At 37.1% G+C, this 25,786-nt stretch overlaps 1 protein-coding gene and 1 long non-coding RNA gene across 2 annotated transcripts in view; one reads left to right on the forward strand and one right to left on the reverse strand.

The window, feature by feature from the left end:
* Nucleotides 1–2,791: 2,791 nt before the first annotated feature.
* Nucleotides 2,792–25,786, reverse strand: part of COG6 (component of oligomeric golgi complex 6) — a 50,184-nt gene continuing 27,189 nt past the window's right edge. The window contains exons 12-19 of the mRNA XM_031615598.2: nt 24,381–24,472; nt 22,832–22,949; nt 15,878–16,009; nt 15,223–15,390; nt 13,047–13,154; nt 11,511–11,564; nt 8,676–8,755; nt 2,792–4,672 (exon numbers count right to left, since the gene is read on the reverse strand). Coding sequence (XP_031471458.2) covers nt 4,525–4,672; nt 8,676–8,755; nt 11,511–11,564; nt 13,047–13,154; nt 15,223–15,390; nt 15,878–16,009; nt 22,832–22,949; nt 24,381–24,472 — 900 coding nt within the window. The 3' untranslated portion in view covers nt 2,792–4,524. The remainder of the gene's footprint in view (nt 4,673–8,675; nt 8,756–11,510; nt 11,565–13,046; nt 13,155–15,222; nt 15,391–15,877; nt 16,010–22,831; nt 22,950–24,380; nt 24,473–25,786) is intronic.
* LOC149920241 (uncharacterized) lies at nt 20,997–24,358 on the forward strand. The gene is made up of 3 exons (XR_016462298.1): nt 20,997–22,284; nt 23,260–23,431; nt 23,888–24,358. It is a non-coding gene; the product is annotated as an uncharacterized LOC149920241 (long non-coding RNA).

The raw sequence follows: 25,786 nt of genomic DNA on the forward strand, positions 1-25,786 counted from the left end.
GGGCTGCCAATCTCCATATCTAATATTAGACCAGGCTGCCTCATCCAACCTGGTCTTGAACACATCCACGGATGGGGCATCCACAACCTCTCTGGGCAGCCTGTTCCAGCACCTCACCACTCTCTCCGTAAAGAACTTCCCTCTGACATCCAACATAAATCATCACCTCCCCAACTTAAAACTATTTCACCTTGTCCTGCTATTGTCTACTCTTGTAAAGAGTTGACTCCCCTCCTGTTTGTAGGCTTCCTTTAGGTACTGGGAGGCTACAGTGAGGTCACCCCACAGCCTTCTCTTCTCCAGGCTGAACAAGCCCAGCTCCCTCAGCCTGCCTTTGTAGGGGAGGTGCTCCAGCCCTCACTTTGCACTTCGTCTTTCCATAGCATTGTGTTAAAGGACTCTGGACGTTGGTGAAGATCTGAGGAATTGATCAAGGACCAAGGCAGAAGCAATGTCTTGGATTTCAGACCTCTACATCAGTGCCCCTTTACTCAAGACCATGAAAACCTGGGATATCAGAAGACTTTTGAGCTGTGAGAGGCACAGTTACTTCTTGAGCATTTGGTAATCACACCACACCCCAGGCTAGTGTGAACATCTCTACTGAAGCATTGAATGGTTGAAATTAAACTTACTGAAGAATTAGTTTGGTTCTGATGAGCCAAGCTGAGTTCCTAGCCTGCAGCAGGTAGGTGGAGACCTGCGGTTTTGTTGTCCCCAGGTTCCCAGCTGTGCCACCAGCAGACAGAACTCAGGGTGCCCCAGGAATCCTGGCCTCCCAGCTGCAGCCATTCAGCAGCCAAATCTCTGGGGGATTTCAGAACCCGCTGCCACAAAGCACGAGGACATGTCCTTTTCACAGAAAAAATTGGCTTTCATTTGGAATCTGAACAAGGATCAGTGCCATAAGATCTCTTTCCTCTATGAAGAATGCCCTATGAAGGGCCTTCAGGAAAAACATCCAAGTTTAAAAAAATGAGAAATGAGTGTAACTTAAATACACTCATGAAACAAATTGGCTCCAAGCTCATCTTCTACTTTGTATAGCACTAGATGCTTCAGAGGAGCTCATGTTACCCCAAATTGCCAAGGGTTGGAAATGGTACAGCAGTTGTAGGATTGTCCTATGGTTTAGCTTCTGAAGAGCTTCAATGGAACGGGGTAAAGTAGAAAGAGAGAGGTTCTAAAAGCCTCTAGCAAGTAAATCCAGCATGTGAAGGAGTTAAGTTACATAGCACACCGTCCACTCCTACTGCCAGTTCCTTTCTCCCAGCTATTCAAACACAACATCAATCTTGCACTGATTTAGGGCAGCCAGCCCTACCCTGGTGCTTTGAATGTGTGCCCTCATCCCAAGCAAATGGCTCTTTTCTGCATTTTCCCTCAGAAGCAGGTGGCAGCAGATTTCAAACAAACCCACACCCATGTCTGTGCTGCTTCTCAAGGGTGTGTTATGCTCATGGAAATATGCCTAACCCCTCCATTTCATTTTCAACATTTTCTAAGCTCCCCACCCCCTGGGTTGATGGCAAAGTGACTCAGCAGGTCAAGCAAAGGGATTAAAGAGCGGCCAGAATTTTTTTAAATGAATGGAAAACTTTAGTGGCTCTGAAAGTATTTTCCTCCAAGACATATTTCAAAAACTTTAATAAAAATAATTACAGCTGAGTCTATTAACAGACAAAATTCAGGGCTAGCGTTGTAAAACTCAGAGTAGGGAGAAGCATGCAGATGCTACAAAATAAATGTATTATCACCTTTCCAAACTCCCTTAAATGTCTCTTCTTCCTGTATTAGAAAAAAATTACTCTGGCTGGGCTGCTGCATGCAAGCTGATTAAAACAATGTATTTTATTTTCAGCGTGAGGTGCATATTTATAGAGAGACCGTGATTGCAAAGATTGAACACAGAGGCACTGCCACTAAGTGCTGGTGAACAACCTTGGGTTCAACTCAGCTCTGTGGCTCGCTGGTTGCTTGCTAATTCTGTGGATGGTAAAGTCCTGGGGTATCGATTCTGCTTCTGGGGCTCATCTAATTGGAGGCCAAAGATAAGGTCCCTAAGTAACAACTGTCAGAAAATTTAGACCTCAGGCTCCTCAGGAGTATACTCACATATGTATCACAAACTGCTTGTTCTTTGCTTGTTCTGTCTTATGTCTTTCATATCTTGCATTGATTTCTGCTGCTACATTCAAGGGAGAAGAATCAGAGCTGCTCCATTTTGAGCTACACAAGTGAAGGGTTTGGGTGCTCTCCAGGAATGAGGGAGATGCAGATTCCAAACTCCTTTGGCCCAGAACTCAGCTTACTTGCTTTCCACAAAAGTGCTCTTTGCATAAGGCAACAATGCATAAAGAAGCCCTTTACTCACTTACTCTCAGAATTGGGTCATCTGAACACCGAATGCAGAGAGCACTGCCTGCTGGAGCCAGTTTCAAATGTGTTTTTGCACCATTTTTCCAAGCATACTGCTAATGGACTCACCCTTTGAAAATACATCCCTCTGTATAAAGTGTTTAAGGACCAAGAGTAGATGTGTTGCGAATACTCACACCAGATCTACAATAAACTGGTCTATATATGGCCACAGTGCTGCCACCCACCCATTCAATGCAACACTTATGGTCCAATCCATCAACCTGAGCAATTAGAGGACTGAAGCACCACAGCTGCTGGTGAGGAAACCCTGGGAATCTGTAAAATGAAAGGATGAGAACTGCCAAGGAATAACAGGTCCAAATAGAACAATCTTTTCCTTCCTGCTTTAGGAAGGCAAGCAGAGGAAATAACAACACAGAAGACCAAAGTCAGTAAATGAATGCCTTTTATTGATTTATTTACTCATTTGTGACCCTCTGACATTTACTTTAATTGCACAGACCAAAATCAGTGATTGACCTTAATTTTTTTTATGAGTTACAACTTTTATAGCTATTGCATTAGTATTAAGAGAAGATAAAATAAGAGATAAGTCTCTACATGGACTCAGTCAGGAAGGAACTTCTTGCTACTCCTCATGCAAACTACCAACTGATTACTGGAGACTGAGGTCAAGTTTAATTTAAGGAAAAAGTTCATTCTTATGAGTATGTTAACAAGCTAATTTATAACCTTTTGACAACTGATGTAATTTTCACATATTAGATAATAATTACAGGCATACTGAGCAATATTAATATTATTAAACAATGAACAGCCTTCTGAATATTACTATAATAATGCAAAACCTGAATAATTTAAATGCTTTACCTAGTAGAAGAGCATAATTTTCCATTAAAGCTTTCCTAAGCATCTAGACATTTCTTTTTTTTTTTTTTTTCTTAAAGATTTGGAGTTCTAAAACAGATTAAATCCAACATTCACATTTACAAAAGAATTTATGCCTCATCCAAGAACTCCAGGGGCACACACTTTCCAATCTTTTTATATTATACCAACAAATTACACCCATTAAGGAAATATTACTTCAGTGTGGTGTTAGCACTGAAGCTGATTTCTGAGCACACTGATCTATGCCATGAGTTTTCCAAGAGACTAAAATGTATTGCTGCTGCTCTCCTCTGTTTCTTGCTCTGTTGCAAGCATACACTAAATTTGGCTGCCACTAAGTATGTGTTCTGTATGGGGAATATTATTATTGTTAAAAGCATCCATCTTAAATATACAACTGATTCAATATGAATGAGTGCTTATCTCCCCCTTGATGCCTACCTATAAGTAACGGCCATACTGCTGAGCAAATGATCTTCCTAACCTACAGTTATTGGTCCCAACCTTAAGTTTCAACTGATATAAGGACTCCTACACAACAATTTCACTAAAACAAAATCCTTCTAGTAAAACAAAATTAGAAAAATAATATAAAGCATGGAATTTCAGGTTATGTACATATATGCAATTCAAATGTTCTTTTTTTTCCTACCAAAAAATACCTGAATACCAACAAGACAATGGATGCCAAAAAAAAAAAAACAAAAACCAGGAATTTTGCCTCAAAGATTTAATCAACAGATTTTGAGAAAACACATCAAATCCTGCAAAAATGATTTATGAGCTATAAAAGACTTGAGACACTGAAACTATATCAGCTGCATTAAAATTAAAGAGGCTCCGCATATATTAATGATAGGCTGAGAAAAGGAGTGAAAAAATGGAGAAAAGAGCAAATAAAAATATTGGTGAGGTCATAAGTGACACTGATTCAACATCTAGTTGAAAGGATTACGTACAGGCAAGGAAAAACCTCTCCCCTTTACTCTTTTCAAAGAGATTGCATATTGTCAAGGTCCATTTCCATTACAGGAATACATTAAAATAATTTTTAATCTATATTCTATTTTCTGGCCTACAGAAGGTTTTCAAAGACACAGGAAAGACTTCACTTCTGCCAAGCAGATTAAAGAAAACCGCATTCCTATGTATTTTAATATATAGTTACACATCAAAATTCAAGACAGAAAAATAATTCAATGCAAATAACAGACAGTATTGTGGATTCTGATAAATCTGGGTGAAGCACGACTATGAGAGAAGTGCCTGAACTTGGTGAGGAGATCTGTGTAGTATCGTTTCTGGATCCTTATATTTATTTGAAGGATCCATCACAGCTGCATATAACTCACTGTAAGCTCTGCAGACCAGTTCTGTCGACTGTTTTATTATCTGCTCTCTAAAAAATAAAAACAAATTCACATAATTTGCCAATTGTAGGGATTTAACAACATTCACTGAAAATATACATTAGAATTCAGTGTTGGTTACATTAAAAAGGCCTTTTACTTCAAATATGAAAAGAACTGAAAAGCTTTACAACAAAAGAAGGCTTTCCCGTTTGCACTGTACATACATGAACTTATATATGTGTATATATGTATATGTATATATGTATATATATATATATATATATGACTTTGATAAACAAGGAATTTGCATTTTTTATTTCTGCGGTCACAAAAAGAAACTGTAGAAGGAAAAAAATTACAGAATCATAGAATGGTTTGGGTTGGATGGGACCTTTAAGATCACCTAGTTCCAACCCCTTGCTATAGGCAGGGACACCTCCCTCTAGACCAGGTTGCTCACAGCCCCATCCAGCCTGGTCTTTCTCACTGACGTTTGTAAACAGACGCACTGTTTTTATCTGTGAGCACAATATATTCTGTTTGCCTTATCTTGCCAGCACCTACTTCATAATTTGTCAGAGGAAGAGCTGAAAGTGATAGTGGTTAGAGATCTAGCATTACTACAGTCTTTTCCCAACAATACCATAAAGCCTGCATCCTGTTATTTTTTCAGATCTGAATGAGTAACAATGCATGAAGATTCCATGCTAAAATTAATAGGAAAGTTCAACGGTTTTTGAAGACAAATATTTTTATTTTACACTGCCCACTGAATGCTTGCTTTGATCACCATGGTAATGTGTTTACAGTTACATATGCATTTTTATCCAACAAAAACATAATAACTGTTTCACAGTCAAACTCATACGAATGAGACACCAGGAGATGTGGAAGAAATAGACCCTGAACCCAGGTCCAGCCCTGTTGTAACTGATAGGCAGCAAAGGAATATGATGGCACTCACTAAAATCAGGGCTGAATTTACCACTTCTGACCACGGTGAGTGTGGACTGACAAACTGGAAGGATTTTGAAAACTGAGTGTGTAGAACTTCGTATTTTCAGGAAAAAATAAGAAATGGAACTATGAGATAATAGGTGAGACATATACTGCATTTTATGCTGATGTGAAGTATTCTGTTTTTCAACAACCACTGCCCACTGTCTAATTATTATGTTATTAGAATACCTGAAAAACAGACTGTTGTTATAAAAGCAGATCTAGAAATACTCTTTTAGCGTATTCAGAGTTTCCTGGTAAACAACTGTCTCAGAACACAGCTCAGGATCACTGAGCTACGGTAACATGACCACCTTTTCAGAAAGAACTGCACAAAGGATTTGTATAGGACTCACTGCATCGCACCAAATACTATTACATTAAAAGAAAAAGTTTATTAAAATATTCTAAAGGGCTGAACAGCATGAAATGAGTCTCTCCATCAAATAATGTCAATGTCATTAATCAGTAACATTAGGATTTCAGTTGCCATAACAACACAATCCATTTTATCACCAACACAAATGGCAGCACTTTCTAAAAATAGTAATTCCAGCATTCAGCTCCTGTGATCCAACACAAATGGAAAAAGCTTTACAAGACCAATAGCCACGGAAATAAACACCTTAAAACTTTTCCTAAATGAGCAAAGGAATTTGAAAGACAAGATTATGCGCTGGCAAACGTTGGAGGGAATGCTCTTCATGGTCATAAAGCTTAAATTATATTGCCAGTGAGTATATAATGCACTAGTCCCTTATCAAAAGCATGTGGTCTGCTTTTGAGAATCAAATAATTGGAGTTTTGCAGCTCAACAACTGGAGCAGAGAATCACAGTGATGTGATTTCAAGGAAGAAGTCTTCAAAATTGACACCAAATGTCTGTAAAACTAACTTGAAAATGATAATATTGAAATGATAGCACCAGTCAAATGTTTTACTTGAATTTTAATTGAATTTTGAGAAACTTCAGAATTTTGCAGCTTTATTTACTACAGAAAAAAAAAAAAAAGCCTGAATAGTATGAACAAGATTCTGCAAGCAACCATCTATGTAAATACGTACTTTTGAATGCTTTTATTTTCAATTCTGTGCAGAAGCCAAACTGCAATGTTGAGTTACAGCCGGTTAATAAACCCCTTTCTGTCAGCTGAGCTGAGGCAGCTGTAACAATCATCCTCACAGGCTCCCCACTCACCTCTCTGCTGCCCACTGTTGCAAGATAACACAAATTTCACTTAAACTGTACTGAGAGAGGTTTAAAAAGTTCATAAATGGAGCAAGGCTAAGAGTGCATACATGACCAGTTTATCTTGGTTCATCTGACAAAAAGGAATGATTAAGTCAAGGCAATTTCAGTGTGTGCCCACGTCTTTATGGTAGCATAAAGTCTACCTCGAAAAAATCGCTTTTGTGCTAGTAGCAAAAAATTGAAGCTTTCAAAATTCATTTACTGTTATTATGATTTTAAAATAGACCTACATTAAAAATATATATATACTGAGAGCTAAAATATTGGCTTAATAGCTTGACATCTAGAAGCTAAAGTTTCAGTGCTTCTGTTACACTGCTCCTCAAGATGCCTCACTTGATCTGTACTGCACAGAGCTATGCTCATAAGACAGAGCCAGCTCTGCTGGTTGAACTGCAGGAACACTGGCCCTAGCAGAGAGACACAACAAACTGCTGAGAGGGATCCAACATCCCCCAAGCCAAGCTATGCAGCAGGTGTATGGTGTGAAACTGGAAACTGGAAGAGTGAGAAGAACTTGAGCAATGAATTCCCATCAATAAATATTTTTCCCTTGTTATATCCTCAAGGATTATCAAGCTCCAACCTCCCTGCTGCATGCACGGCCAGCAACCTCCAAATTTAATACTAGACCAGGCTGCCCAGGGCCCCATCCAACCCGGCCTTGAACACCTCCAGGGACGGGGCATCCACAGCCTCTCTGGGCAGCCTGTTCCAGCACCTCACCACTCTCTCTATAAAGAACTTCCCCCTGACATCCAACCTAAATCTTCCCTCCTTCAACTTAAAACCATTTCCCCTTGTCCTGCTATTATCTACTCTTGTAAAGGGTTGACTCCCCTCCCTTTATGTACTGAAAGGCTGCAATAAGCTTGTCCTGCAGCCTTCTTTTCTCCTAGCTGAACAAGCCCAGCTCCCTCAGCCTGTCTTTGTAAGATGTTGTAATATAGTCCCATTTGGAGGACAGGCAGCTGTAATGAGAATCCAAATGTTAGAGTATTAACTCAACACGTGACGTGCCAGTCACAATTTCTCATATCTTCTTGTAACATGCATTCTTGACAAAAACGTGAAAAATAATGTCAAGAAAACTTTTTGATTAGTGCAGCATATAATTCTCTAAATTAAAGTACTACAAAATGTCTTCATCTAGTTTGAATTTAATTGGAAAGAAATTTGTGGCATTTTCCCTAGCCTTAGGGTTCAGTTGGCCCTTATTTGTCATATTATATAATATATTCATGAAACAAAAGAAGAGATAAATTACAAACTTCTCACTTCTACTCTTGAAAGGAAAAAAAAAAATCACTAACAAAAAAAAAGCTATGTAAAAGTCATCTCAGAGCAATATCCAATAGCACAAAATGTCAATACTCCATAGTAAAAGACAACACATTTGATAATTTTAGACTTAATGGAGCAGTGGGGGTGAAAGAAATCTTGAGCAGAGAATTAAATATTTCATTTGCCTTCAGAATGCTTACAAAATAGTTCTAAAACAACTTACAACTAAAATGACAAAAAAAAAGCCAACATAGCATAACATGTTTAAAACAGATGAGTGTAATTCATTTTGATGGCATCTGTTAAATGAAGAGTGAGTACTTCAGAAATTTACAAAATTACTTATTCCTGTTTTTCAAAAAGTGGTGAGTCAAAGCAAAATTGACCTGAAGTACAATGCAAATGTGATTGCAGCTGATAACCTGAATTCATATCGTGATCCATAAAAACCTAATCAAATTCATCTTTCTGATTACTATACAGGCATAACACAAATTCAAAGCTGAGATACTTACTTCACAGTGGCACTCAGAAGGAAATTCAGCTGGGACATCAACAGACTATCTGGAGCAGATAGATAGCGATCAAACTGAGCCTGGGGCGGGGGGAAGAATACGAGATCAACACAGGAGTAACTCGTTATGTGAAGACAGATAAAGACACAGATCTCTGAAATGTGGCTACAATAAAGAGGCATCTTCTTATTTGATATGATTTTCTTTTCTTTAAATACATTTAAGATAGAAGCTAAGATAATATACAGATATTTAAGGCAGAGCTTAACAGCCTACAACACCATCAAATCTCAGCACCTCTGTTACCACAATTTCAAGTTTCTGACTCTTGAGTTATATGGGTGGAAGGGTGAAAAATGAGAACGTAGTTTCCATATTTATGCAAGTTTTCTATGCAGACAGTGCACGTATTTACGCACCACTGAAGATTAAGTCTACCCTATTCAGTGCAGAGGAAGCACTGTAAACTCCAGAAAGAAATCTAGTTAGTCCAAGTTACAATATGTTATTATTTTTTTTTCCCCACTTTTTCCAAGAAGCTGCTGCTTAATGACCTAATTAGCAGTTAAGCTGGAAGAAGCAAGACCAAGAGACCTACTTGAGGTTCCATTAACTCCTCATAGGTTTACTTCTCCCCCATATAATACAGTGAAAAATAAGGCAAATAACGCAGTGCTTCGATTTTATTTGTTCGGAGAAGAAAGCACTAAGTAAGAATATTACTGCTGCCTTCAAATATTTACTATGTAATCGTAGGGAAGATTGTGCTAGGTCTCAGAGGTGAACCCATAAGAGATAATGGACATGTTCTTCTGTTCTTCCAAGCAATAAGGAAAACTGAGTAGATGATTAAATACTAGTTGGAAGATTCTCACCAGTAGAGTTTATTATCACTGAAAAAGTTACCAAGAAATAACCTGGGGAAGCTGCAGTACCTCCACCCTTGGAGCTAGTAACTCAGGTAAGGCCCTAAGCAACTTTATCTAGTAACAGCAGATGCTTTTGAAACATGCAAGTAATCTTCTCAAGCTCCTAAATCCTAAAACCCATGCCCATCGTCATTTAAATACACAGATGATGGACATAAACAACTAATAAAGTAGGTCAGTTCTCACAGGGTTATTTGCCAAGGGTGGGAATTTAGGGGAGATACACTTCATTAAGGTATGGACTTCATTAGAACAGCATTAGTAAGCACGTATGAGCAGCTTGAAAGTCTGTGACCTGGAAAGATTTCAAGTTGAGAGGCAGTGAATCTACCTGCATGTACTCTCTCTCCCTTATGGTTTAAGTCCTACGAAGCAGACAGACTACAGTGACTGATGAGATTTATGTGGGCTTCGTTTCAGCACACTAGGTTCAAGAATGTTTGAGCAAACATACATAAAAAAGGTACGAGGAAAAAAAGACTTGGATTACTTTCTTAACTTTTCAAGTAAAATTATTATTTACAACCATTAATCATTAATACAGATTCAGTCTAAAAACATGGTCCCCAAGCCACGGTCTTTAAATTTCTTGCAGGTCTACAGGACTACGGTAAGTAAAAGATATTTTAAATGCAAAATGTATGAATAATATACAATAATGCATTATAAGAACGCATGCTGATCTTGAGTAAACCACATAATCATAGAATAGCCTGGGTTGGAAGGGACCTCAAGGATTATCAAGCTTCAACAGCCGCCACATATAGGGCCACCAGCCTCCACATTTAATACTAGACCAGGTTGCCTAAGGCCCCATCCAACCTGGCCTTGAACATCTCAAGGGACGGGGCATCCACAGCCTCTGTGGGCAGCCTGTTTTCCATCACCTCACCACTCTCATAGTAAAGAACTTCCCCTTACATCCAACCTGAATCTTCCCTTCTTCAACTTAAAACCATTTTTCCTTGTCCTGAAACCACTGAGTGCTCTGTGCCAGAGCTCTGCTCTTCCAAGCAGCTTGGGATTCACTGGTTTAGAACTGGAATGTTGGAAAACAGGCTATACTGACACCACTAGGAGGGATTCAACGTTCTTAAAATGACCCATTTCCTGAATCAAAAAAGATACAGACTTTCCCTTCCAACGAATTCAAGCCCGTGTGATCTCAAGATTTATACGAGGATGTTTTTTTGTGGGGTGTGCATGCACTGCTGGATGAGTAAGCCTTATTTACGGTTAAACTTTCAGAATAAAGCTAAACTTGGCTAAGCAAGAAGAGTGACACATCATGTGTTATTGACTACTGAACTGTGATATTGCAATCTCTATGCAAAATAGCCTTCACATACACAAAGAAAAAGAATCAGCTGATAATCTGTTTTAAAATATAATGCAGCTTCCAGCTTGAAAATATATATGTAACTATTTATAACAAATATAAAGAGAGAAATAACTATGGCATACGCCCAGCACTTAACTTCTGAGTTTAGCTGAACTATTTGCATAAAATCAAAGCCTTAGGACTAAAATTATAAATGATAGCAGAACCCATATTTCAAAGCATTCTAGCAAAAAATAAATTCTGGTGATTAAAACTAATTAGAGCTAAGTATTTGCTTTTAGCAATTTAAGATGACTCATGGGATAACATTATTGTAAGTAAAATTTTGCTTCTCAAGACTTAGAAACTAATATTCTATTACTACCAGTTCATAAATAATTTATGAATTTATTACTTCAAGTGGTCAAATTACTACAAATGAAGAAAATATTCCCAGACATGTAAGTCAGCTATTCTTAAAGAGCACAACTGGTGAGATGAATATCTGCTACATCTCACACATTAACAGAATTCTTTCCCAGGTCACAGCAACACTACCACAAAATGAAATTGGAAAATGCTTACCATTGCTACCTTCAGGGACATGGAATCCAGACTTGGCAAATTTGAAAGAGGACCCTAAGGGGAAAAAAAAAAAAAAAGAAGTCACTCTAGCATTTGGAAAAAGACTAGAAATAATAAACTCTACAATCTGATGGTACTAAATTGTTACTTGGTCCTGCTACAGGATATTACATGTCTGAAAACTGAATCACCACATCAGTGCTGGAAATGTGGTAACAGTTCATTTGTATTCCACCACTCCCTTGGATTAAAAATTTGGAATACTGTCTTTTTCATATGTCCTCTCAAGTTCTTTTCTCCTCTTTTCACCATTAGACGACAATACCTGGAAAAAGTCTTCTATACAGTCTGGGATAAAAACTCAACTGGCAGCCATCCAAACGGCCTTGGTGTCCCAGGATTACAGAGAACAATCTCCACCTCTTCATCTGTTCCTGGACCACGCCAAATTCAGCTCTGCTCCCCAGTAACCTTTCTGTTTACACGGCATTACAATGCATACGTGCTGTCTCACCCCTCTAATGAATCCTGTCACAATCTCACCCCTGCAGCCAGGCAGTGGACAGATATGAAAGAAAATTACTACTGGAAATTCTATCCACTTTCCATTAAACAATCCGCTGTGGTCTATTTCAAATTGGTTTTAGAAGAAGAGATAAGCTTATGAATAGGAAATCAAACTGAGTTACTAATTTCTACATTTAAAATGGTTCTCTAAAAAAAATCTGTTGCGTTTGGGCACTTTACATAAAAATACTGCCTAGACAAAGAACAGGAAATTCTCAAACACAGTACCACTTTCTCCTGTAATCACTGCTCTTCACTGTCATGAAAGATCACAGGTACAGGTGAAGAGGGGATGTAAGAACAGCTAGCAGATAAGAACAACGGCTCAAAAGAAACAAAGAACACGAGCCCCAACTGTCAGCTTTCAACTTTTTCTAAGAAATCTGATGTTTTCACTTTTAGAATTGGATCGTCTTGGTTCTAGAAAAGGTAAAGCAATGAATAAAGCCAAAAAGCTACCATTAAACTCATCTAAAATTACTATTATACTCATATACCATTTTTTCAAGGAACCAAAAAAACCAGTAATTGTCTAATGCATGCAAGGTATCTACTCTGGAAATGAATATCACAGCGGAAAAAAAAAGTGAATGTTACACGCATAGTAGGTTCAATATTTCCTACATACTGTGGAAGGGGATACAAACTCACTACTTGTGTTTTAGAGCCAGCTGCACTCTAACGATTTCAGAGGGATATTATACTACCTACACAGTTACTCTGAGAACATATCTGCACAGTTAAGCCAGAAGGAATGATGCATCCCAAACCTGCTAGGCTTGCTTAACACAGAGCACGAGGAAAATGTGTATTTGCAAGGTACCTTAGTCTAATAGCTCTGGCACTGTATGAGAAAACAAAAGAACCTTTGCTTTCACACAATACTTCATTTACAAAACTAACAATGCCAAATTCTTCTGGTTGGCAGGTACACATGACCTTCTCAATAAAACCAGTACATTACCTTACCTGTTCTGGTTTGTGTTGCTGCACAGAGTTATATATGTAACTTAGACCAGCTCTAGTTAGGACATAGGAAGCTTGTTCATTTATGAGTGTGTCTAAATGCGCTTCAATCTGAAATTTTAAGCATAAGATATTTAGAAAATATGCATGAGAATATAAAATAAAACTAACTCTGGAGTTGTCTAGAAACACAAATAAGAAAAGGAATATGATTAATAAACAAGGGAAAAACACAAACATACAGCATAATTACTGTATCCATTTACATCTTCTATATTATGAGGAACCAGTAAAAAAATTATTGATGATTCTTCACAGAAGAACCAAACTTTTTTGTATTAGTAAATTCAACAGCACTAAAAATAAAAAAATGAAAGCTCTTACAGTTCTTTGAAAATATGTGATAAAAATCATTCAGCTTATTGAAAATATCAAAACTTATCAAAAATATTGACAACGGTGTGGCAGCTTTATAACAAACAACGCTCAAAAAATGACAGTCTCTCAAAGGAAAAATAAAATTGAAACTAAAATATAGAATAGGATCATAGAATCCTTAGAGTTGGACAAGATGGCCATTAAAGGTCCCTTCCAACTCCCCTGCACTGAACAGGGACACCACAGCTACTTCAGGGTGCTCAAGGCCTGATCCAGCCTCGCCTTGAAAGTCTTCAAGGACAGGGCATCAACTACATTTCAGGGCAACCTGTCCCCCTGCGTCACCACCCTCAATGAAAAGACTTTTCCTTACACCTAACCAAAAACTACTCTACTTTGAGCTTGAAAGCATTTCCCCCAAATCAGTAAGGCTTCCAATTTCAGTACTGATAGCCACGTGTTTAAAAAAAAAAAAAAAAAAGTTGACTGAAAGAACAATAGCCAATTAATTTCAGAACTAAACCAATAAATCCAGTCACAGCAAAGCAATCACCTTTGAGTAATTTGGGAAGATTTGTGATTAAACAATTTTACAGATCATTGTCCCATATTTATTTCTCTTCTAATCTTAAGGAAAATCTAAAATTCATAATATATCAAACCCCAGTAAAACATAGTGATGTTTAAAAGCATTTTACTTTCTAAAATTGTTTAGAAAAATGCACTTTTAACAAATCGGGGGGGAAATCTCAATATTTCAACTTAGAGATTTAACTGTGTTCAGGAGTTCTTTTTTCTTTCCCTATGAAAAATGTTTCTTACTTAATATGCCATTCTACCTTCACTTTGATAATCTACTTATGTATAATCTTAAATGTTTTTTCCCAATCTATTTCTGTATTCGTAGAACACTTCAAGCAAGCAATTGGTATTAAATGCATAACCTTCAGTTCTACTACTTATTTTAAGAATAAATCAATTGCAACATTTACTGTGAACAAGCAGCTCTGATAATGGAAGTTCAAAATGCCCCAGACAGTTTGGTGAGGTTTTGTGTTTGTTTCCCAGCTAAAAGGTGCTAGAAATTCAAATTAGGAGTAGAAAGGGAGAAATGGCTCACAGCCAAACTTTACTGATGCTTTCAAATAAGAAGTTGAGACTTTTTTTTCCCCCAAAGTCTTCAAGCTCCAAAAATTCTCCGGAGAGGTACTGCAGAGATTATTATGTAGCAAAATATAAACGGGCAATGCCTATGTTTTTTTTCCAAGTGAATGGTTTATAAACTACATTTCCATTTTGAAATGGTACCAAATATGAACTACTAACCTGCCACATTAGGTGAAACCTAACAAATGAGAACGGAAAGGTAAAAAGAAGCACTGAAGTAATGACCTCAGGTATAGTGTACTAACACCCCATAGGATGGAATACAGCCAGCTGTTTCACTCAGCTTTCAAATTCTATTTGCTTTAATTCACATAGTTTGCAAGTGATCTAGAATAATGAGAATGACTCAGAAAATGAAGGTTTTCATTGATATGGGTTTATCTGCCACTAACATAAAACTTTCCTAATATTTTTTTCATGTTTGAAATAAAGGATGCTGTGTATCATCATTGGTTCTGATACTTGCTATTGGCTTATAAAAAGAGCTCCACTTATCCCATTTCCTTGATTTAGAATTGATCCAAAAAAAAAAAAGCATTATCAAAGACAAATACGTTCACATCACAACTTACAGTCTGCAAAACAAAAGAAAAACAGTAATAAGTTTATTTTCAGCTGGGCTAGTAAGGCTCACCTGAAACTGTAACATTTCCAGACGTTTGTCAGTGAATTCAAAGAGAGCCAAAGTAGTCTTCATCATATAAAGTGAATTTACCATGAAGGTTGCCATGTCAGCTGTGCCCAAATTACTAGCAGACATAGTACACATCTGTAACAATGGATCTAGCACACAAGACAGAACCTAAAATAGAAAACACAAAGAAAAGAGGGAGGAGAGGAAGGAAATCATGTCACATGAGGCTTTCTGTCTCTATCATGTATTTCTCCAAAGCAGAACAAAGAAAAATGAGTTTCCAACTGTGAAAGCAGTTTTCTACTGGATTTGTCAGCAGGCGATCAGCTACCATAGTGATGGGAAAAGTACAAAAACCTGAGAACAGATTCTAACCTAGTAGGAGGAGGAGTAACCCAGAATAGATAATTGGCAATTGTGCAATCTTGATGGAGTATTTACTTAATGGAGTAGTAATTGGATAACAGAATGTAGACACTGTGCAAAGAGCAGCACTCCATACTGTACTATAATTATTCACTTAGTTAGTCACCATCTTATTCATATTGAAAACTTGAGTTTGGAAGAAGGCTCCAAAATGGGACCAGAAGATTAATGGACCAAGACAAACCTAAATTAACTTTCTTTTCATCCCTTCTTTCAAGCTCCCTTGTACCTGCACAAAGTCAGCCTGACGGGCATCAAGTGGAACAACGGATGAGTCGTGAGATGCCAGAACCTCTCGTAGCAAATTAAGTGTCTGATTTAGTGCAGAGCTTGGGCCGAGATCAGGAGGTGGGAGTTCAACCTAAAAAACAAGATAAGCTGTTTTTTTGTTTGTTTGTTTTTTATAAATGCTGTTTACAGCAAACTTCATCAAACCTGGTGGCACAAATGCCACCACTTAACAGCAAGATTACCTGTAGCCATGAAGAGAAGAACTTTAATTTGATCCTGGAAAAATCTAGCACATTTCAGATAATAACTGGCTAGAACTTTCAGAATAATCATCTGTTTGGTAACAAACAAGCAAAACCAAATTTCTCCCCTCATTCAAAGTATGCCTATTTTACAACCTAGCAATATAGAGAAACTCAAATGCTACAGTTTCTGGTTGTAAAATATATACACATACATATGTTTGCTAGGTTAGGTAGCCTGTCTCCTGCCTATTCAAAGGGAAGCACAAGTCTGTCTAGATTACACAGCAGTAAGCAGACCCCAAGAACAATGAGCAAATGAACACTTGACAGCATAATCACTTTCAGAAGGATAAAAGGAAAATTAAGTTTGCCTTCATCTGTGACTAGTTTCTATGTCTCATACAAGGTGTGTAGGTGCAGCAGAAACAGGCAGCACCTTCAAATCTCTTAAGACTTCTGCTCAATAAGAATGGAAGGTAGCTCTGGATGGTCTCCCTAGGCACAGCCAACATGCTCCATATCTGTTACTAAAGCAGATCAAACAAGAACTCCTTTGGATCCTTTTGAACATGAAATGTTTTTCTGCACTCATTTTCCAAGAGATCATATAATCAATTCAAGGAACAGTTGTTGTTCAGCATAAACAGTTGAAAATTTTAAACAGATATTCCCCTAGCAATGAAGTAACAGCAATTCAGAAAGAAGCACTTACTACTTGGTGCCGATTAGTAGCAGAGTCTACTGAAATTTACAGCAGTGAGTGACTTTCTTCTTGTTTATTCTTGTTATATTAGGAGTATTGATCGTGCCCTGAACAGGCTGTTCTCAGACTTGAAATGGACCGTGTTCAGGGATATTTTGTCATTAATTTGAGACTAGAGTCTGATAGGGCTTTCACTTCCAATTCAGATACAGATCATGGCAATGATAATTTCAGGCTTCTTTACACAATTACAGAATTTTTGTCCCTTCAAGTAGATGATGGCCAGAAGCCTCTAAATTAGCTTCAACTTTCATTTAACCTGTTCTTTTGAAGTTCCTTGTTCCCATCTAGAAGATAGCGGACAACATTACTGGAGAAGAAAACATTACAAGAAAAGAGGTTAAGATCGTTAAATTCTATTTGAGCTAGCTTAAATTCCTGACTACTTCAGAGGTAGAATTATTAATAAGTTTAGGGAAAATTAATGCACTGCTATATTTATTCTAAATTTTTGCATGAATATAAGTTGGGGTTCTTTTTCCACAATTAGAAAAGAAAATTTTAACACAGTCACGGATGTTAGTTTGCAAAGCTAAATTGCTATTCTAATTTAAATTTAAAAAGTGATGTTCTAAATGTTTTATAAAAATTATTACAAATAATGCTGTTTCCAGGGAAAGAGCTTTGCTGACTTCTGCCTGTGAAGCAATTGGCTCACACACAAGCCAGACAGGAGCTACCTAAAGAATTCTCAAAGAATTCAGTAGTAGTCAGTTCAACAGTATTAAAATGTACTCTAACAACATCAAGAACCTCATCAGCTCTACCTTAGCAGTTCAGTCACACCAAAACTAGCCCAGTCAGCTGTTCATCCAGACAAAGAAAATAATTCTCATTTTTTAAACTCTAGCAGATAGAACAGAAACCTATTCTCCTAAAATAGGTTTAGCGTAAAAAGTTGTATCTTCATTTAAGCTTTTTAGCTTTCAAATGCAGTTTTGAAGGGCCACTCAGTGGGGGATGATTACTAAGTAAATAATTCTGCATATTTTTTGTTTATATTAAATACAGTTAATGCTATTAAGTACTGATACAGACATCAAGGAGAGCAGCACTGTTGGTAGCCCTTACGTGCACCTGCAAATACTGAAAATACTATATGGGTAACACAATCAGAACAACATATGTACTACACTACCTGAACATTAGAAAGTTACCAGCACAGAAGGGCATGGACTTAATGGAGCAAACCCAAAGAAGGCCTACAAAGATCATGCAGGCTCTGGAATATCTCATACAAGGAGAGGCTGAGAGAGCTGTGTGTGTTCAAGTCCCGAGAAGAGGTGGCTCAGGGGGATGTTATCAATGTCTATGAATACTTCATGGGAGGAATATAGGAGCTAAGGCTCTTTTCAGTGGTGTCCAGTGACAGATTAAGAGGCAACATACACAAACTGAACCACATGAAGTTACAATAGATTTCAGTGTGAAGTTAGTTAAACGATAGAGGTAGCTGCACCAGGAGGTTCTGCAGCCTCCAACCCTGGACGCACTCAGAACTCCATGGGACACAGTTCTCAGCAACCTGCTCTAGTGACAGTTTGAACAGGATGGTTGGACTAGATGATCTCCAGAAGTTCCTGCTGACCTCATCCATTCTGCCAGTCTGTGACAGTAGTGTTAAACAAAACAAGGCAGTAATTTTAAACACACAGCTCCATAGAAAGCACTGCTCAGACAGACAAACAAAAGGTTGGTGGCTGGCTTCCTGAAGGGCCTACTTGGCTTTTAAATTTGACTTTAAAAAACCTCACTGGAAAGAAAGCAGACATAGCACTGAAGACAGATGCTTCATTCTAGAAAATGAAATAACCTTCACCAAAGTTAAACGACAGCATCTCGTTTCAACTGTCCCACAGCTGGTTTCCCAGAAACCTAAGAGGTTTCATTCTGATGGGAACCAAATTATGAAGGAGAAGTTCACAGTTATTCCCATGCAGTGCTTTAATACCTTTTCCACTGACAAACGTAACAGATTATGGAAACATAACATTTAATTTGCATACATCTAGTATAAAAAGAAGAGCATTAAGTAACACAAATTCCTAATTTGTGTTACTTAATCATCTCCTTCTTCAGCTAGCACCCAACAGGTTAGCTCATTTTAGTATCCTAGTGATACCTTCCATTTTATCCACTTCCATGTTTTAAATTATTCCTTCATTTAATAATTGTTCTGGAGTATTATCAAAATGAGATAGTAAGGGCAGATGTGCTTGAAGATTCCCTTACAATTAGCTGCTCTAATAAAATATGCTGGTGTGATGGGTTGATTAAAATCCCTCACCAGTAGACTCATGATTCTAAATACCAATTCTCCCAACATGAGATGACAGTCCATCTACTCCAGTGCAGTAGGTGTTTTGAGCTTTGTTTTCAGTTTCTCTGGAATAGTTTCTGTTTTCTGATAGTTCTCATTTAGTATTTTCTCCTGAATTTCATGAAAATCATCATGTGTAAGATGGTAATCTGCACCAGGTTGTTTTTAATTAGATCCAGACAGTGAGTAACACAAGAAGAACCCTAAATTACTAAGCATTTGGTTTATCAGTGTTTATCAGTTGAAGCAGCAAATACCATCAAGATTTTCAAATCAGGGACACTAATACAGGCCAAACCCCATTCTGCTTGAACGACAAAGGTGTTCTAAGCCAGAAACTACCCACTTTGTTACCAGAGCTAGAAAGCACAGGAAAGACTGCCCAACACTGCTTCTGAAAGATAAAAGCCCATAAAACAATGCAAGGGAGATGCAGTGTTTGTAATAAAAGCTGGTGCACTGAGCTTTCAATGTGACAGAGCTGATGATGCATAGCCTCTGTATGACACCAGCATTGAGCTTTATGACAACCTGAGAATCTCAAAGCTGTGAGTGGTAATTTAAACCTCGAAAACTAAGTACCTTTAGAAGGACTGTCACCAAGCTTCAGAGCAGCTTTCAAGAAGTGTAGAAGCCAAAGAGACTTCCTCATGTTCTGCCTTTCTTTTGATAAAAACGAACATTCAGGCAGTATGATGAATGTATCTATTGTATAGACTTCAGATCCTAAGGAGCCACCTGAGAAGTGTGAATGAAAACATGATAAAAAGAGATTCTCAGAACGAAGCATGTAAAGTTGTGAGAACTGCTGACTATATTATTTTCAGATTTTAACCAGAATGCTTGAGGTTTTCTGATGTAATTAAAAAAATGTTCATAGGAAAATGCTTCTGAGGAAGTCAGTAGGCACTGTGAAGTAACTAGGGATTTCCTTGTATCATCTACAATGACGATTTGACAACCAAAGAGGGAGAATCCTGATCTAAGACTGCCTTTAAGATTCCATATAGCTTTGTGCCTGTGGAAATACTTATGCAATATGGGATTCTTTCTTAAAAACAGACGTGTATTGGAAGCTGCTTTCTTCTCCTATAAAGAACAGCCTGAAATCTCAGTTTCCCACCATGCTTCAGAAACAAAATGCCAGGCAGTTTGAAGGTAGTTTTATTCCCAACATAATCAGTAACCCAGGGAATTAGTTTTTCTGTGGTAATGAGGAGAAACACATCTCTGTCCTGTCATTCAAAGGAAAGGGTCTTGAGGAGTTAGCATGCTTTGTGAAACCTGCTTTGTCTCAGAAGCCTGCACATATTTCTATTTAAAAACAAGTTTTGCTTAAATACTACCCTTGTCTATCAACTATAAAACTGTAGATTCTAGAAAAACATACCACAGCAAGACACAATAACACATCAGTTTAATCTAGACAGTTGTCCCCACGCTACAGCACAATAAAATTTGCACAGGGCTGAGGAAGCATATCAAGCTACAAATTCACCAGTAATGATGACTAAATCTTATGGAATTCAGTAGCTATGAACAGTAAACACAAAAACACTTATATTCTCTCTAAATGAAATACATATTGCAGAACTGATCTCTATGCAAAACTTTTGCTCATTATTTTTAAGTTATTGGTAACAGCTGATGACACTGAGGGAATACTCTCATCAAAACAGTGATTTAATCAAAATAATGGACAGCTGATATTCTTTGAATCAGACTTGTGAAAAAAATATATACTTTCCAGACTGTGTAAGTGAAAAATTATTTACTAATTTTCAAGTGAGCATTCTATTTGTGTATAACACATCAGCAGCAAAGTCTGTGCAATCATATACGTAAGCACAAAGGTCTATTTTCCAGTACTTTAATGTTAAACTAAAAAAAATAAAAGTTCTGGAAACAGCTGTACTGGATACATAGCAAAAATCTGGTAAAAATGTTGGACTATGAAGAGACTTTTACTTATGCACTATTGTGGCCTAAATACACATTAATAAAAAAAGATCTGGATGACAAAAAGCAACTCAAAATTTCCTCTACATGTAAAAACATTGGAGACATATGAAAAGGCATAAAAGCTGGCTGTGTATTTACATAGTAAATGAAGTAACAGGAGAATTACATTTATGCCAAAGTAAGGTCTTTATCTCATGAAAACAAATGTTTCTCTGGATGTAATTCAGCCTACTTTTGTTTTTGGGGAAGGAAAACTATTTTTAGACACAAAGAGATAGGACATTATCCTATCAATTCAGTAGTCCACTCAAAGGAAAATAACATAAGGTGATTCACGGGACTGCCCCAAACTCTCAGTTACAAGTAAGAATTCTTCACATGTGTACCATTATCTAGTTTTTAACTCCTGAAGCACAGATTCATAAATAATTGCAGATGCCCTTGTTACTTATACATCTAATCAACTTCTGAGTCTCTAAGTCTTTGGCCTCCATCATATCCTGAGGACAGACTTTTTGAGTGTATATATGGTATGTGTAATTGTCATTTTGTAAATAAAATCTGAAATTGTGTTTATGAGAAAAACCAGAACTTCTTACATCATGCAGTAGGCCTATTCAATAGGCATGCCTGTTCATTATTCTGAACAACTTGCACTGAAGTGCCATTGAAGGTAGCTTAATGTCACGAAACCCAAAAACTACATAAAACTACAGCAGTGTCCACAGTCAGTCACATCCAGACTGGAAGCTGAGGGAAGGGGAACTAAATCCCTGCCAACACAACAAATGCATCGACACGACGGGTCAACGGTTGGACAATGGGTTGATGGTTGGGCTATATGATCATAGTGGTCCTTTCCAACCCTAATGATTCTATGAAGTTAAAAAGGATTACAATACCATCCTATAGCAACTAAACATGCAGCTTAACAGTTTGCTTTTACTTTGCTAAGAGCTCAGAAAGCTGAAACTTAATTGCAATTGCCTTGCTGTATTCATAGCCAAGCTTAACAAGAACCGTTTCAGGTACTGAACAATGAGAAGTTCATGGAAATGAAGTTCAAAGCAAACAGCAGGAGAAGAAAAGATACCAGGGAAGCAACGCTGGCTTTGGTACAGTTGTCTAGTTAACAAAACTATATTCTGCTTCTAACAGCAACAATGCTTGTGGTTTTTATAGAAGACAGAAAAGGTCAAGTTTTCCTTTTACTCAGCTTGCCATTCTGGGATTTACTGCATAACTTCAAAAAAGGCATTATTCACATGAGTAATTAATTACTTGATCTGATGATGCTTCAATACAAATTATCTAGCTCAATTAGCTGGCCCTGCTTTACTGCACTGAGGGAAATTTCACAATTAATTTTTCTGTTTGTCATAGATTTTACAACTGTGTAAACTGCACTGCTGCTCTGTAAACAAATGTGGGTAATAATGCTATTTCTAGCCATATTTACTAACAGTAATAAAAGAATTAAAACACAGATGTGCAGGCTTTTTTATGGAATTCTATAGCCAGCACATAGAAACAAAAAAAAGTAATTCAATTTTAGAAAAAATTGAAATCCAAAACAGCAATTCATCTAATAATCTTGCCAGATAAAAGGAAAATGAAAGCATGAGATTGGAAACATGAAAGCTGCATCATTTTGAAACAAACCTTGTCCATTAGTTTACTCGCATGAAGACTCAGGCTGTTAAAGAATATCTTCTTACTCAACAAATGCATTTCTTCTATTGTAGTCAGTAGTGTGGCTGCACTGTTTCCTACAATAGCACTGAAAACAAAATAGAGATTAACTACATGACAAGGTCAGATACTTTAGACGCATTTCGTATATAATTTTTTCAAAGTTGAAAATGTAGGAGTTGTAAGAACAACCATACTGGCTTTCAAGATATGCATATTAAGATGACTGTGAGAATAAGCACAATTAACCACACCATCAAGCAGATATAACTTTTAAGTATAGTCTATCTAAAGTTTATCACTTTCATCTAAAGTAAAAATACTTCTAAGCTATGAAAATGTCAGATAAAAAGTTCATTGCATCATAATAGGGCTAATTCCTGTTGCTTGATCTTCAGAATACTTCAGATATCTTCAGAATCTTGTTGCATTTAATGGATTATATGTCAAACCGGATTTTCTTTTCATCAATCGGGCACACTTCCTGTATACAGAGGAAATTATTCAGCTAACACGCAGTACTTCAACGAACTTTAAACAATACATCACTTACAGGAAAAAAAGCAACAGGTAAGACTGCCTCAGACCTTCCATTTTAACATTACATTTTCAGTTGCTTTATAACTACTGGGAAACAGACTTTGGAGACAGAAAAATGACAGCAAAAAATCTTACAGCTGTTTTGACAATAAAAAGAGGAATAAAATATGTTTTGCTCAATATTATGAAAGAAAAAAAAGTCCCCTATCTGTTCTAGCAGAGACCTGCAGTTCTATCACACTTGCAGAATTTAAATGCAGCAGCAGATGCCAAGAACCATTTATTCCATTCCATCCAACACCTGCATACTGAGCATAAGCTCAAATCATAGCACTAGTGACCCAAATTCTCAGCACTTCACCAGAGTACATGGTTATAGAGGAACGTTTTTCTCTATTGCTCTTTCTAACCAGTATCAACTACTGCAAATGCCACTATCTATAACGAGCATTGATACCAATTCTTCTCCCGTTTCACTGTTTTTAGGGACAGTTAAAAGGTTGGAAGATGACTGGTGAATGCTGAACAGCAAGATACAGAATAAAGCAAGCATCTTTTCAACAGGAAAATGCAAGTGCACAATCAGAAAAAGTATCCAAACACAGCTAGCTAGGGAAGACAAAAAATTGAATTTTTAGTGAGAATTTAATTCTAGCATTTTTTCCAAGTGGTAGCTGACCATCACCTTAGATGCTTCCTGGAGTTTTTTTTTTTTAACATACTATTGGCATCCAGATAGAGAAGTAATTAACGATTCCTTCTTTATTTTTCAAATCAATGCTGTATTCCAAAGCAGACTCTGTAGGAATTGAGGAATGACAACAGACAAATGACATTTGCTTGCTATCATGCACATTTCTCCCTGACTGCGTAGTACACAACAAAGACTAAGGCCAAGAAAATCCTTTCTACTATTTTAATCATTATACTTACAATAAAAAGAAAGACATACTTAACATATTTTGTAGCTTTTGCATACCTGATTGTATGGTGGTAGAACTTGAGAAGATTAGAAATCTTGTACAGTAAGACTGCTCCTGGCTCAGCAACAATCACCTGCTCAATCCTAACCTGCAGAATAAGCAAACATTCTTCAGGTCATACATTCTAAAAGACAATCTCTATCATTTTACGTATAATACGATGTTGACTGTTGAGAAACAAATTAAATGGGAAAAAAAAAATCAGCAAGAGAGGATGTCCATTTAACTGTAACTTTATGCTTGAACCAAAGTATTTCTGGGGTTGCCAAGTCTCTGGGTAGAAAACAAGCAGCTGTTTCTTAAAAAAAATCTTAAAAAATAAAATGAAATAATCCCCTTGCCCCCAAATATTCCCCTATAGGTTTTTGTTGCACCTTGTTACTGAAAATTTCAAAATACTGAGATCATTTTACGGATTAACACCAGTACGTACTGGAATTCTTCTCAGCACTGAACAGAGCAACAACAGCTGCAGAATCCCTAAACTATAACCACTGATCTTCAGCTTCATGCAGTAATTTGGAATATTCAAAGCATTAAGCATTTTACTCAAAAGACAATATTTTGTCTGAATTAATCTCTCCTTTACTCAAAGGAGATATCACGTATCTGCCACCAGTATGTAACTAGATATTTTTATAACTAACAAGCAGCTATGTTGACTGTTTATCAGGAGATATTGGTTACACAGACCAAAACAGTGCTGAATTTCTTTACACTTGGACAGTTGATGTCTTGTCTCCATGGTACATACAGTCTCAATTCACTCATAAAAAGCTGTCCCAAGGTCAAGCTCTGGCGCTTATGAAGCAGTGAAAGTCAGTGACTTATCACTGCACTATTCTTCTACATACCTATGTGTGAAAGGGCTACATACAAATCACCATCCAATCTCCAAGTTATTTGTCTGCTGTTCAGTGAAGCACAATGTGCAGAAGCGCCTTCTTGGCAAAGCCAGTTGCAGAGAGAATCAACTAAGATTCCCTTTGCATCCAAGTATGAGACCAAAAATGAAAAACAGTTTTTGACTCTTATTTGCAAAGCTCAGGGCACAAAGTTAATTTCAACATTCAGCTGTACTTTATTCTCCAATTCATATGTATGTACAGAAGTGTATAAAAATATATGTGTGTATATATATATATATATACACAGCCATTTTCATGTTGCATAAAAGGATATTTGGACAGGGGTATATTGCTGAGTACAGTCCTTGGAGAGAGTACAGCCTGAAGAAATCATAAAGAATGTTATAGAACTAAAAATAGTCTAGAGAAAAGTAAAAAGATGTTAACTAAGAAACAATTTTTCATGGTTTTTTCAATACAAGAGTTAGAGTTACTAAACAAAACAAAATCAACAGGAACTGATTTTTCAAAAAGTTATGCTGTGCACTTCCTCT

This window comes from Phasianus colchicus, chromosome 1 (genome assembly GCF_987193195.1).
Source record: "Phasianus colchicus chromosome 1, bPhaCol1.hap1.1, whole genome shotgun sequence".
Lineage (NCBI taxonomy): Eukaryota > Metazoa > Chordata > Aves > Galliformes > Phasianidae > Phasianus > Phasianus colchicus.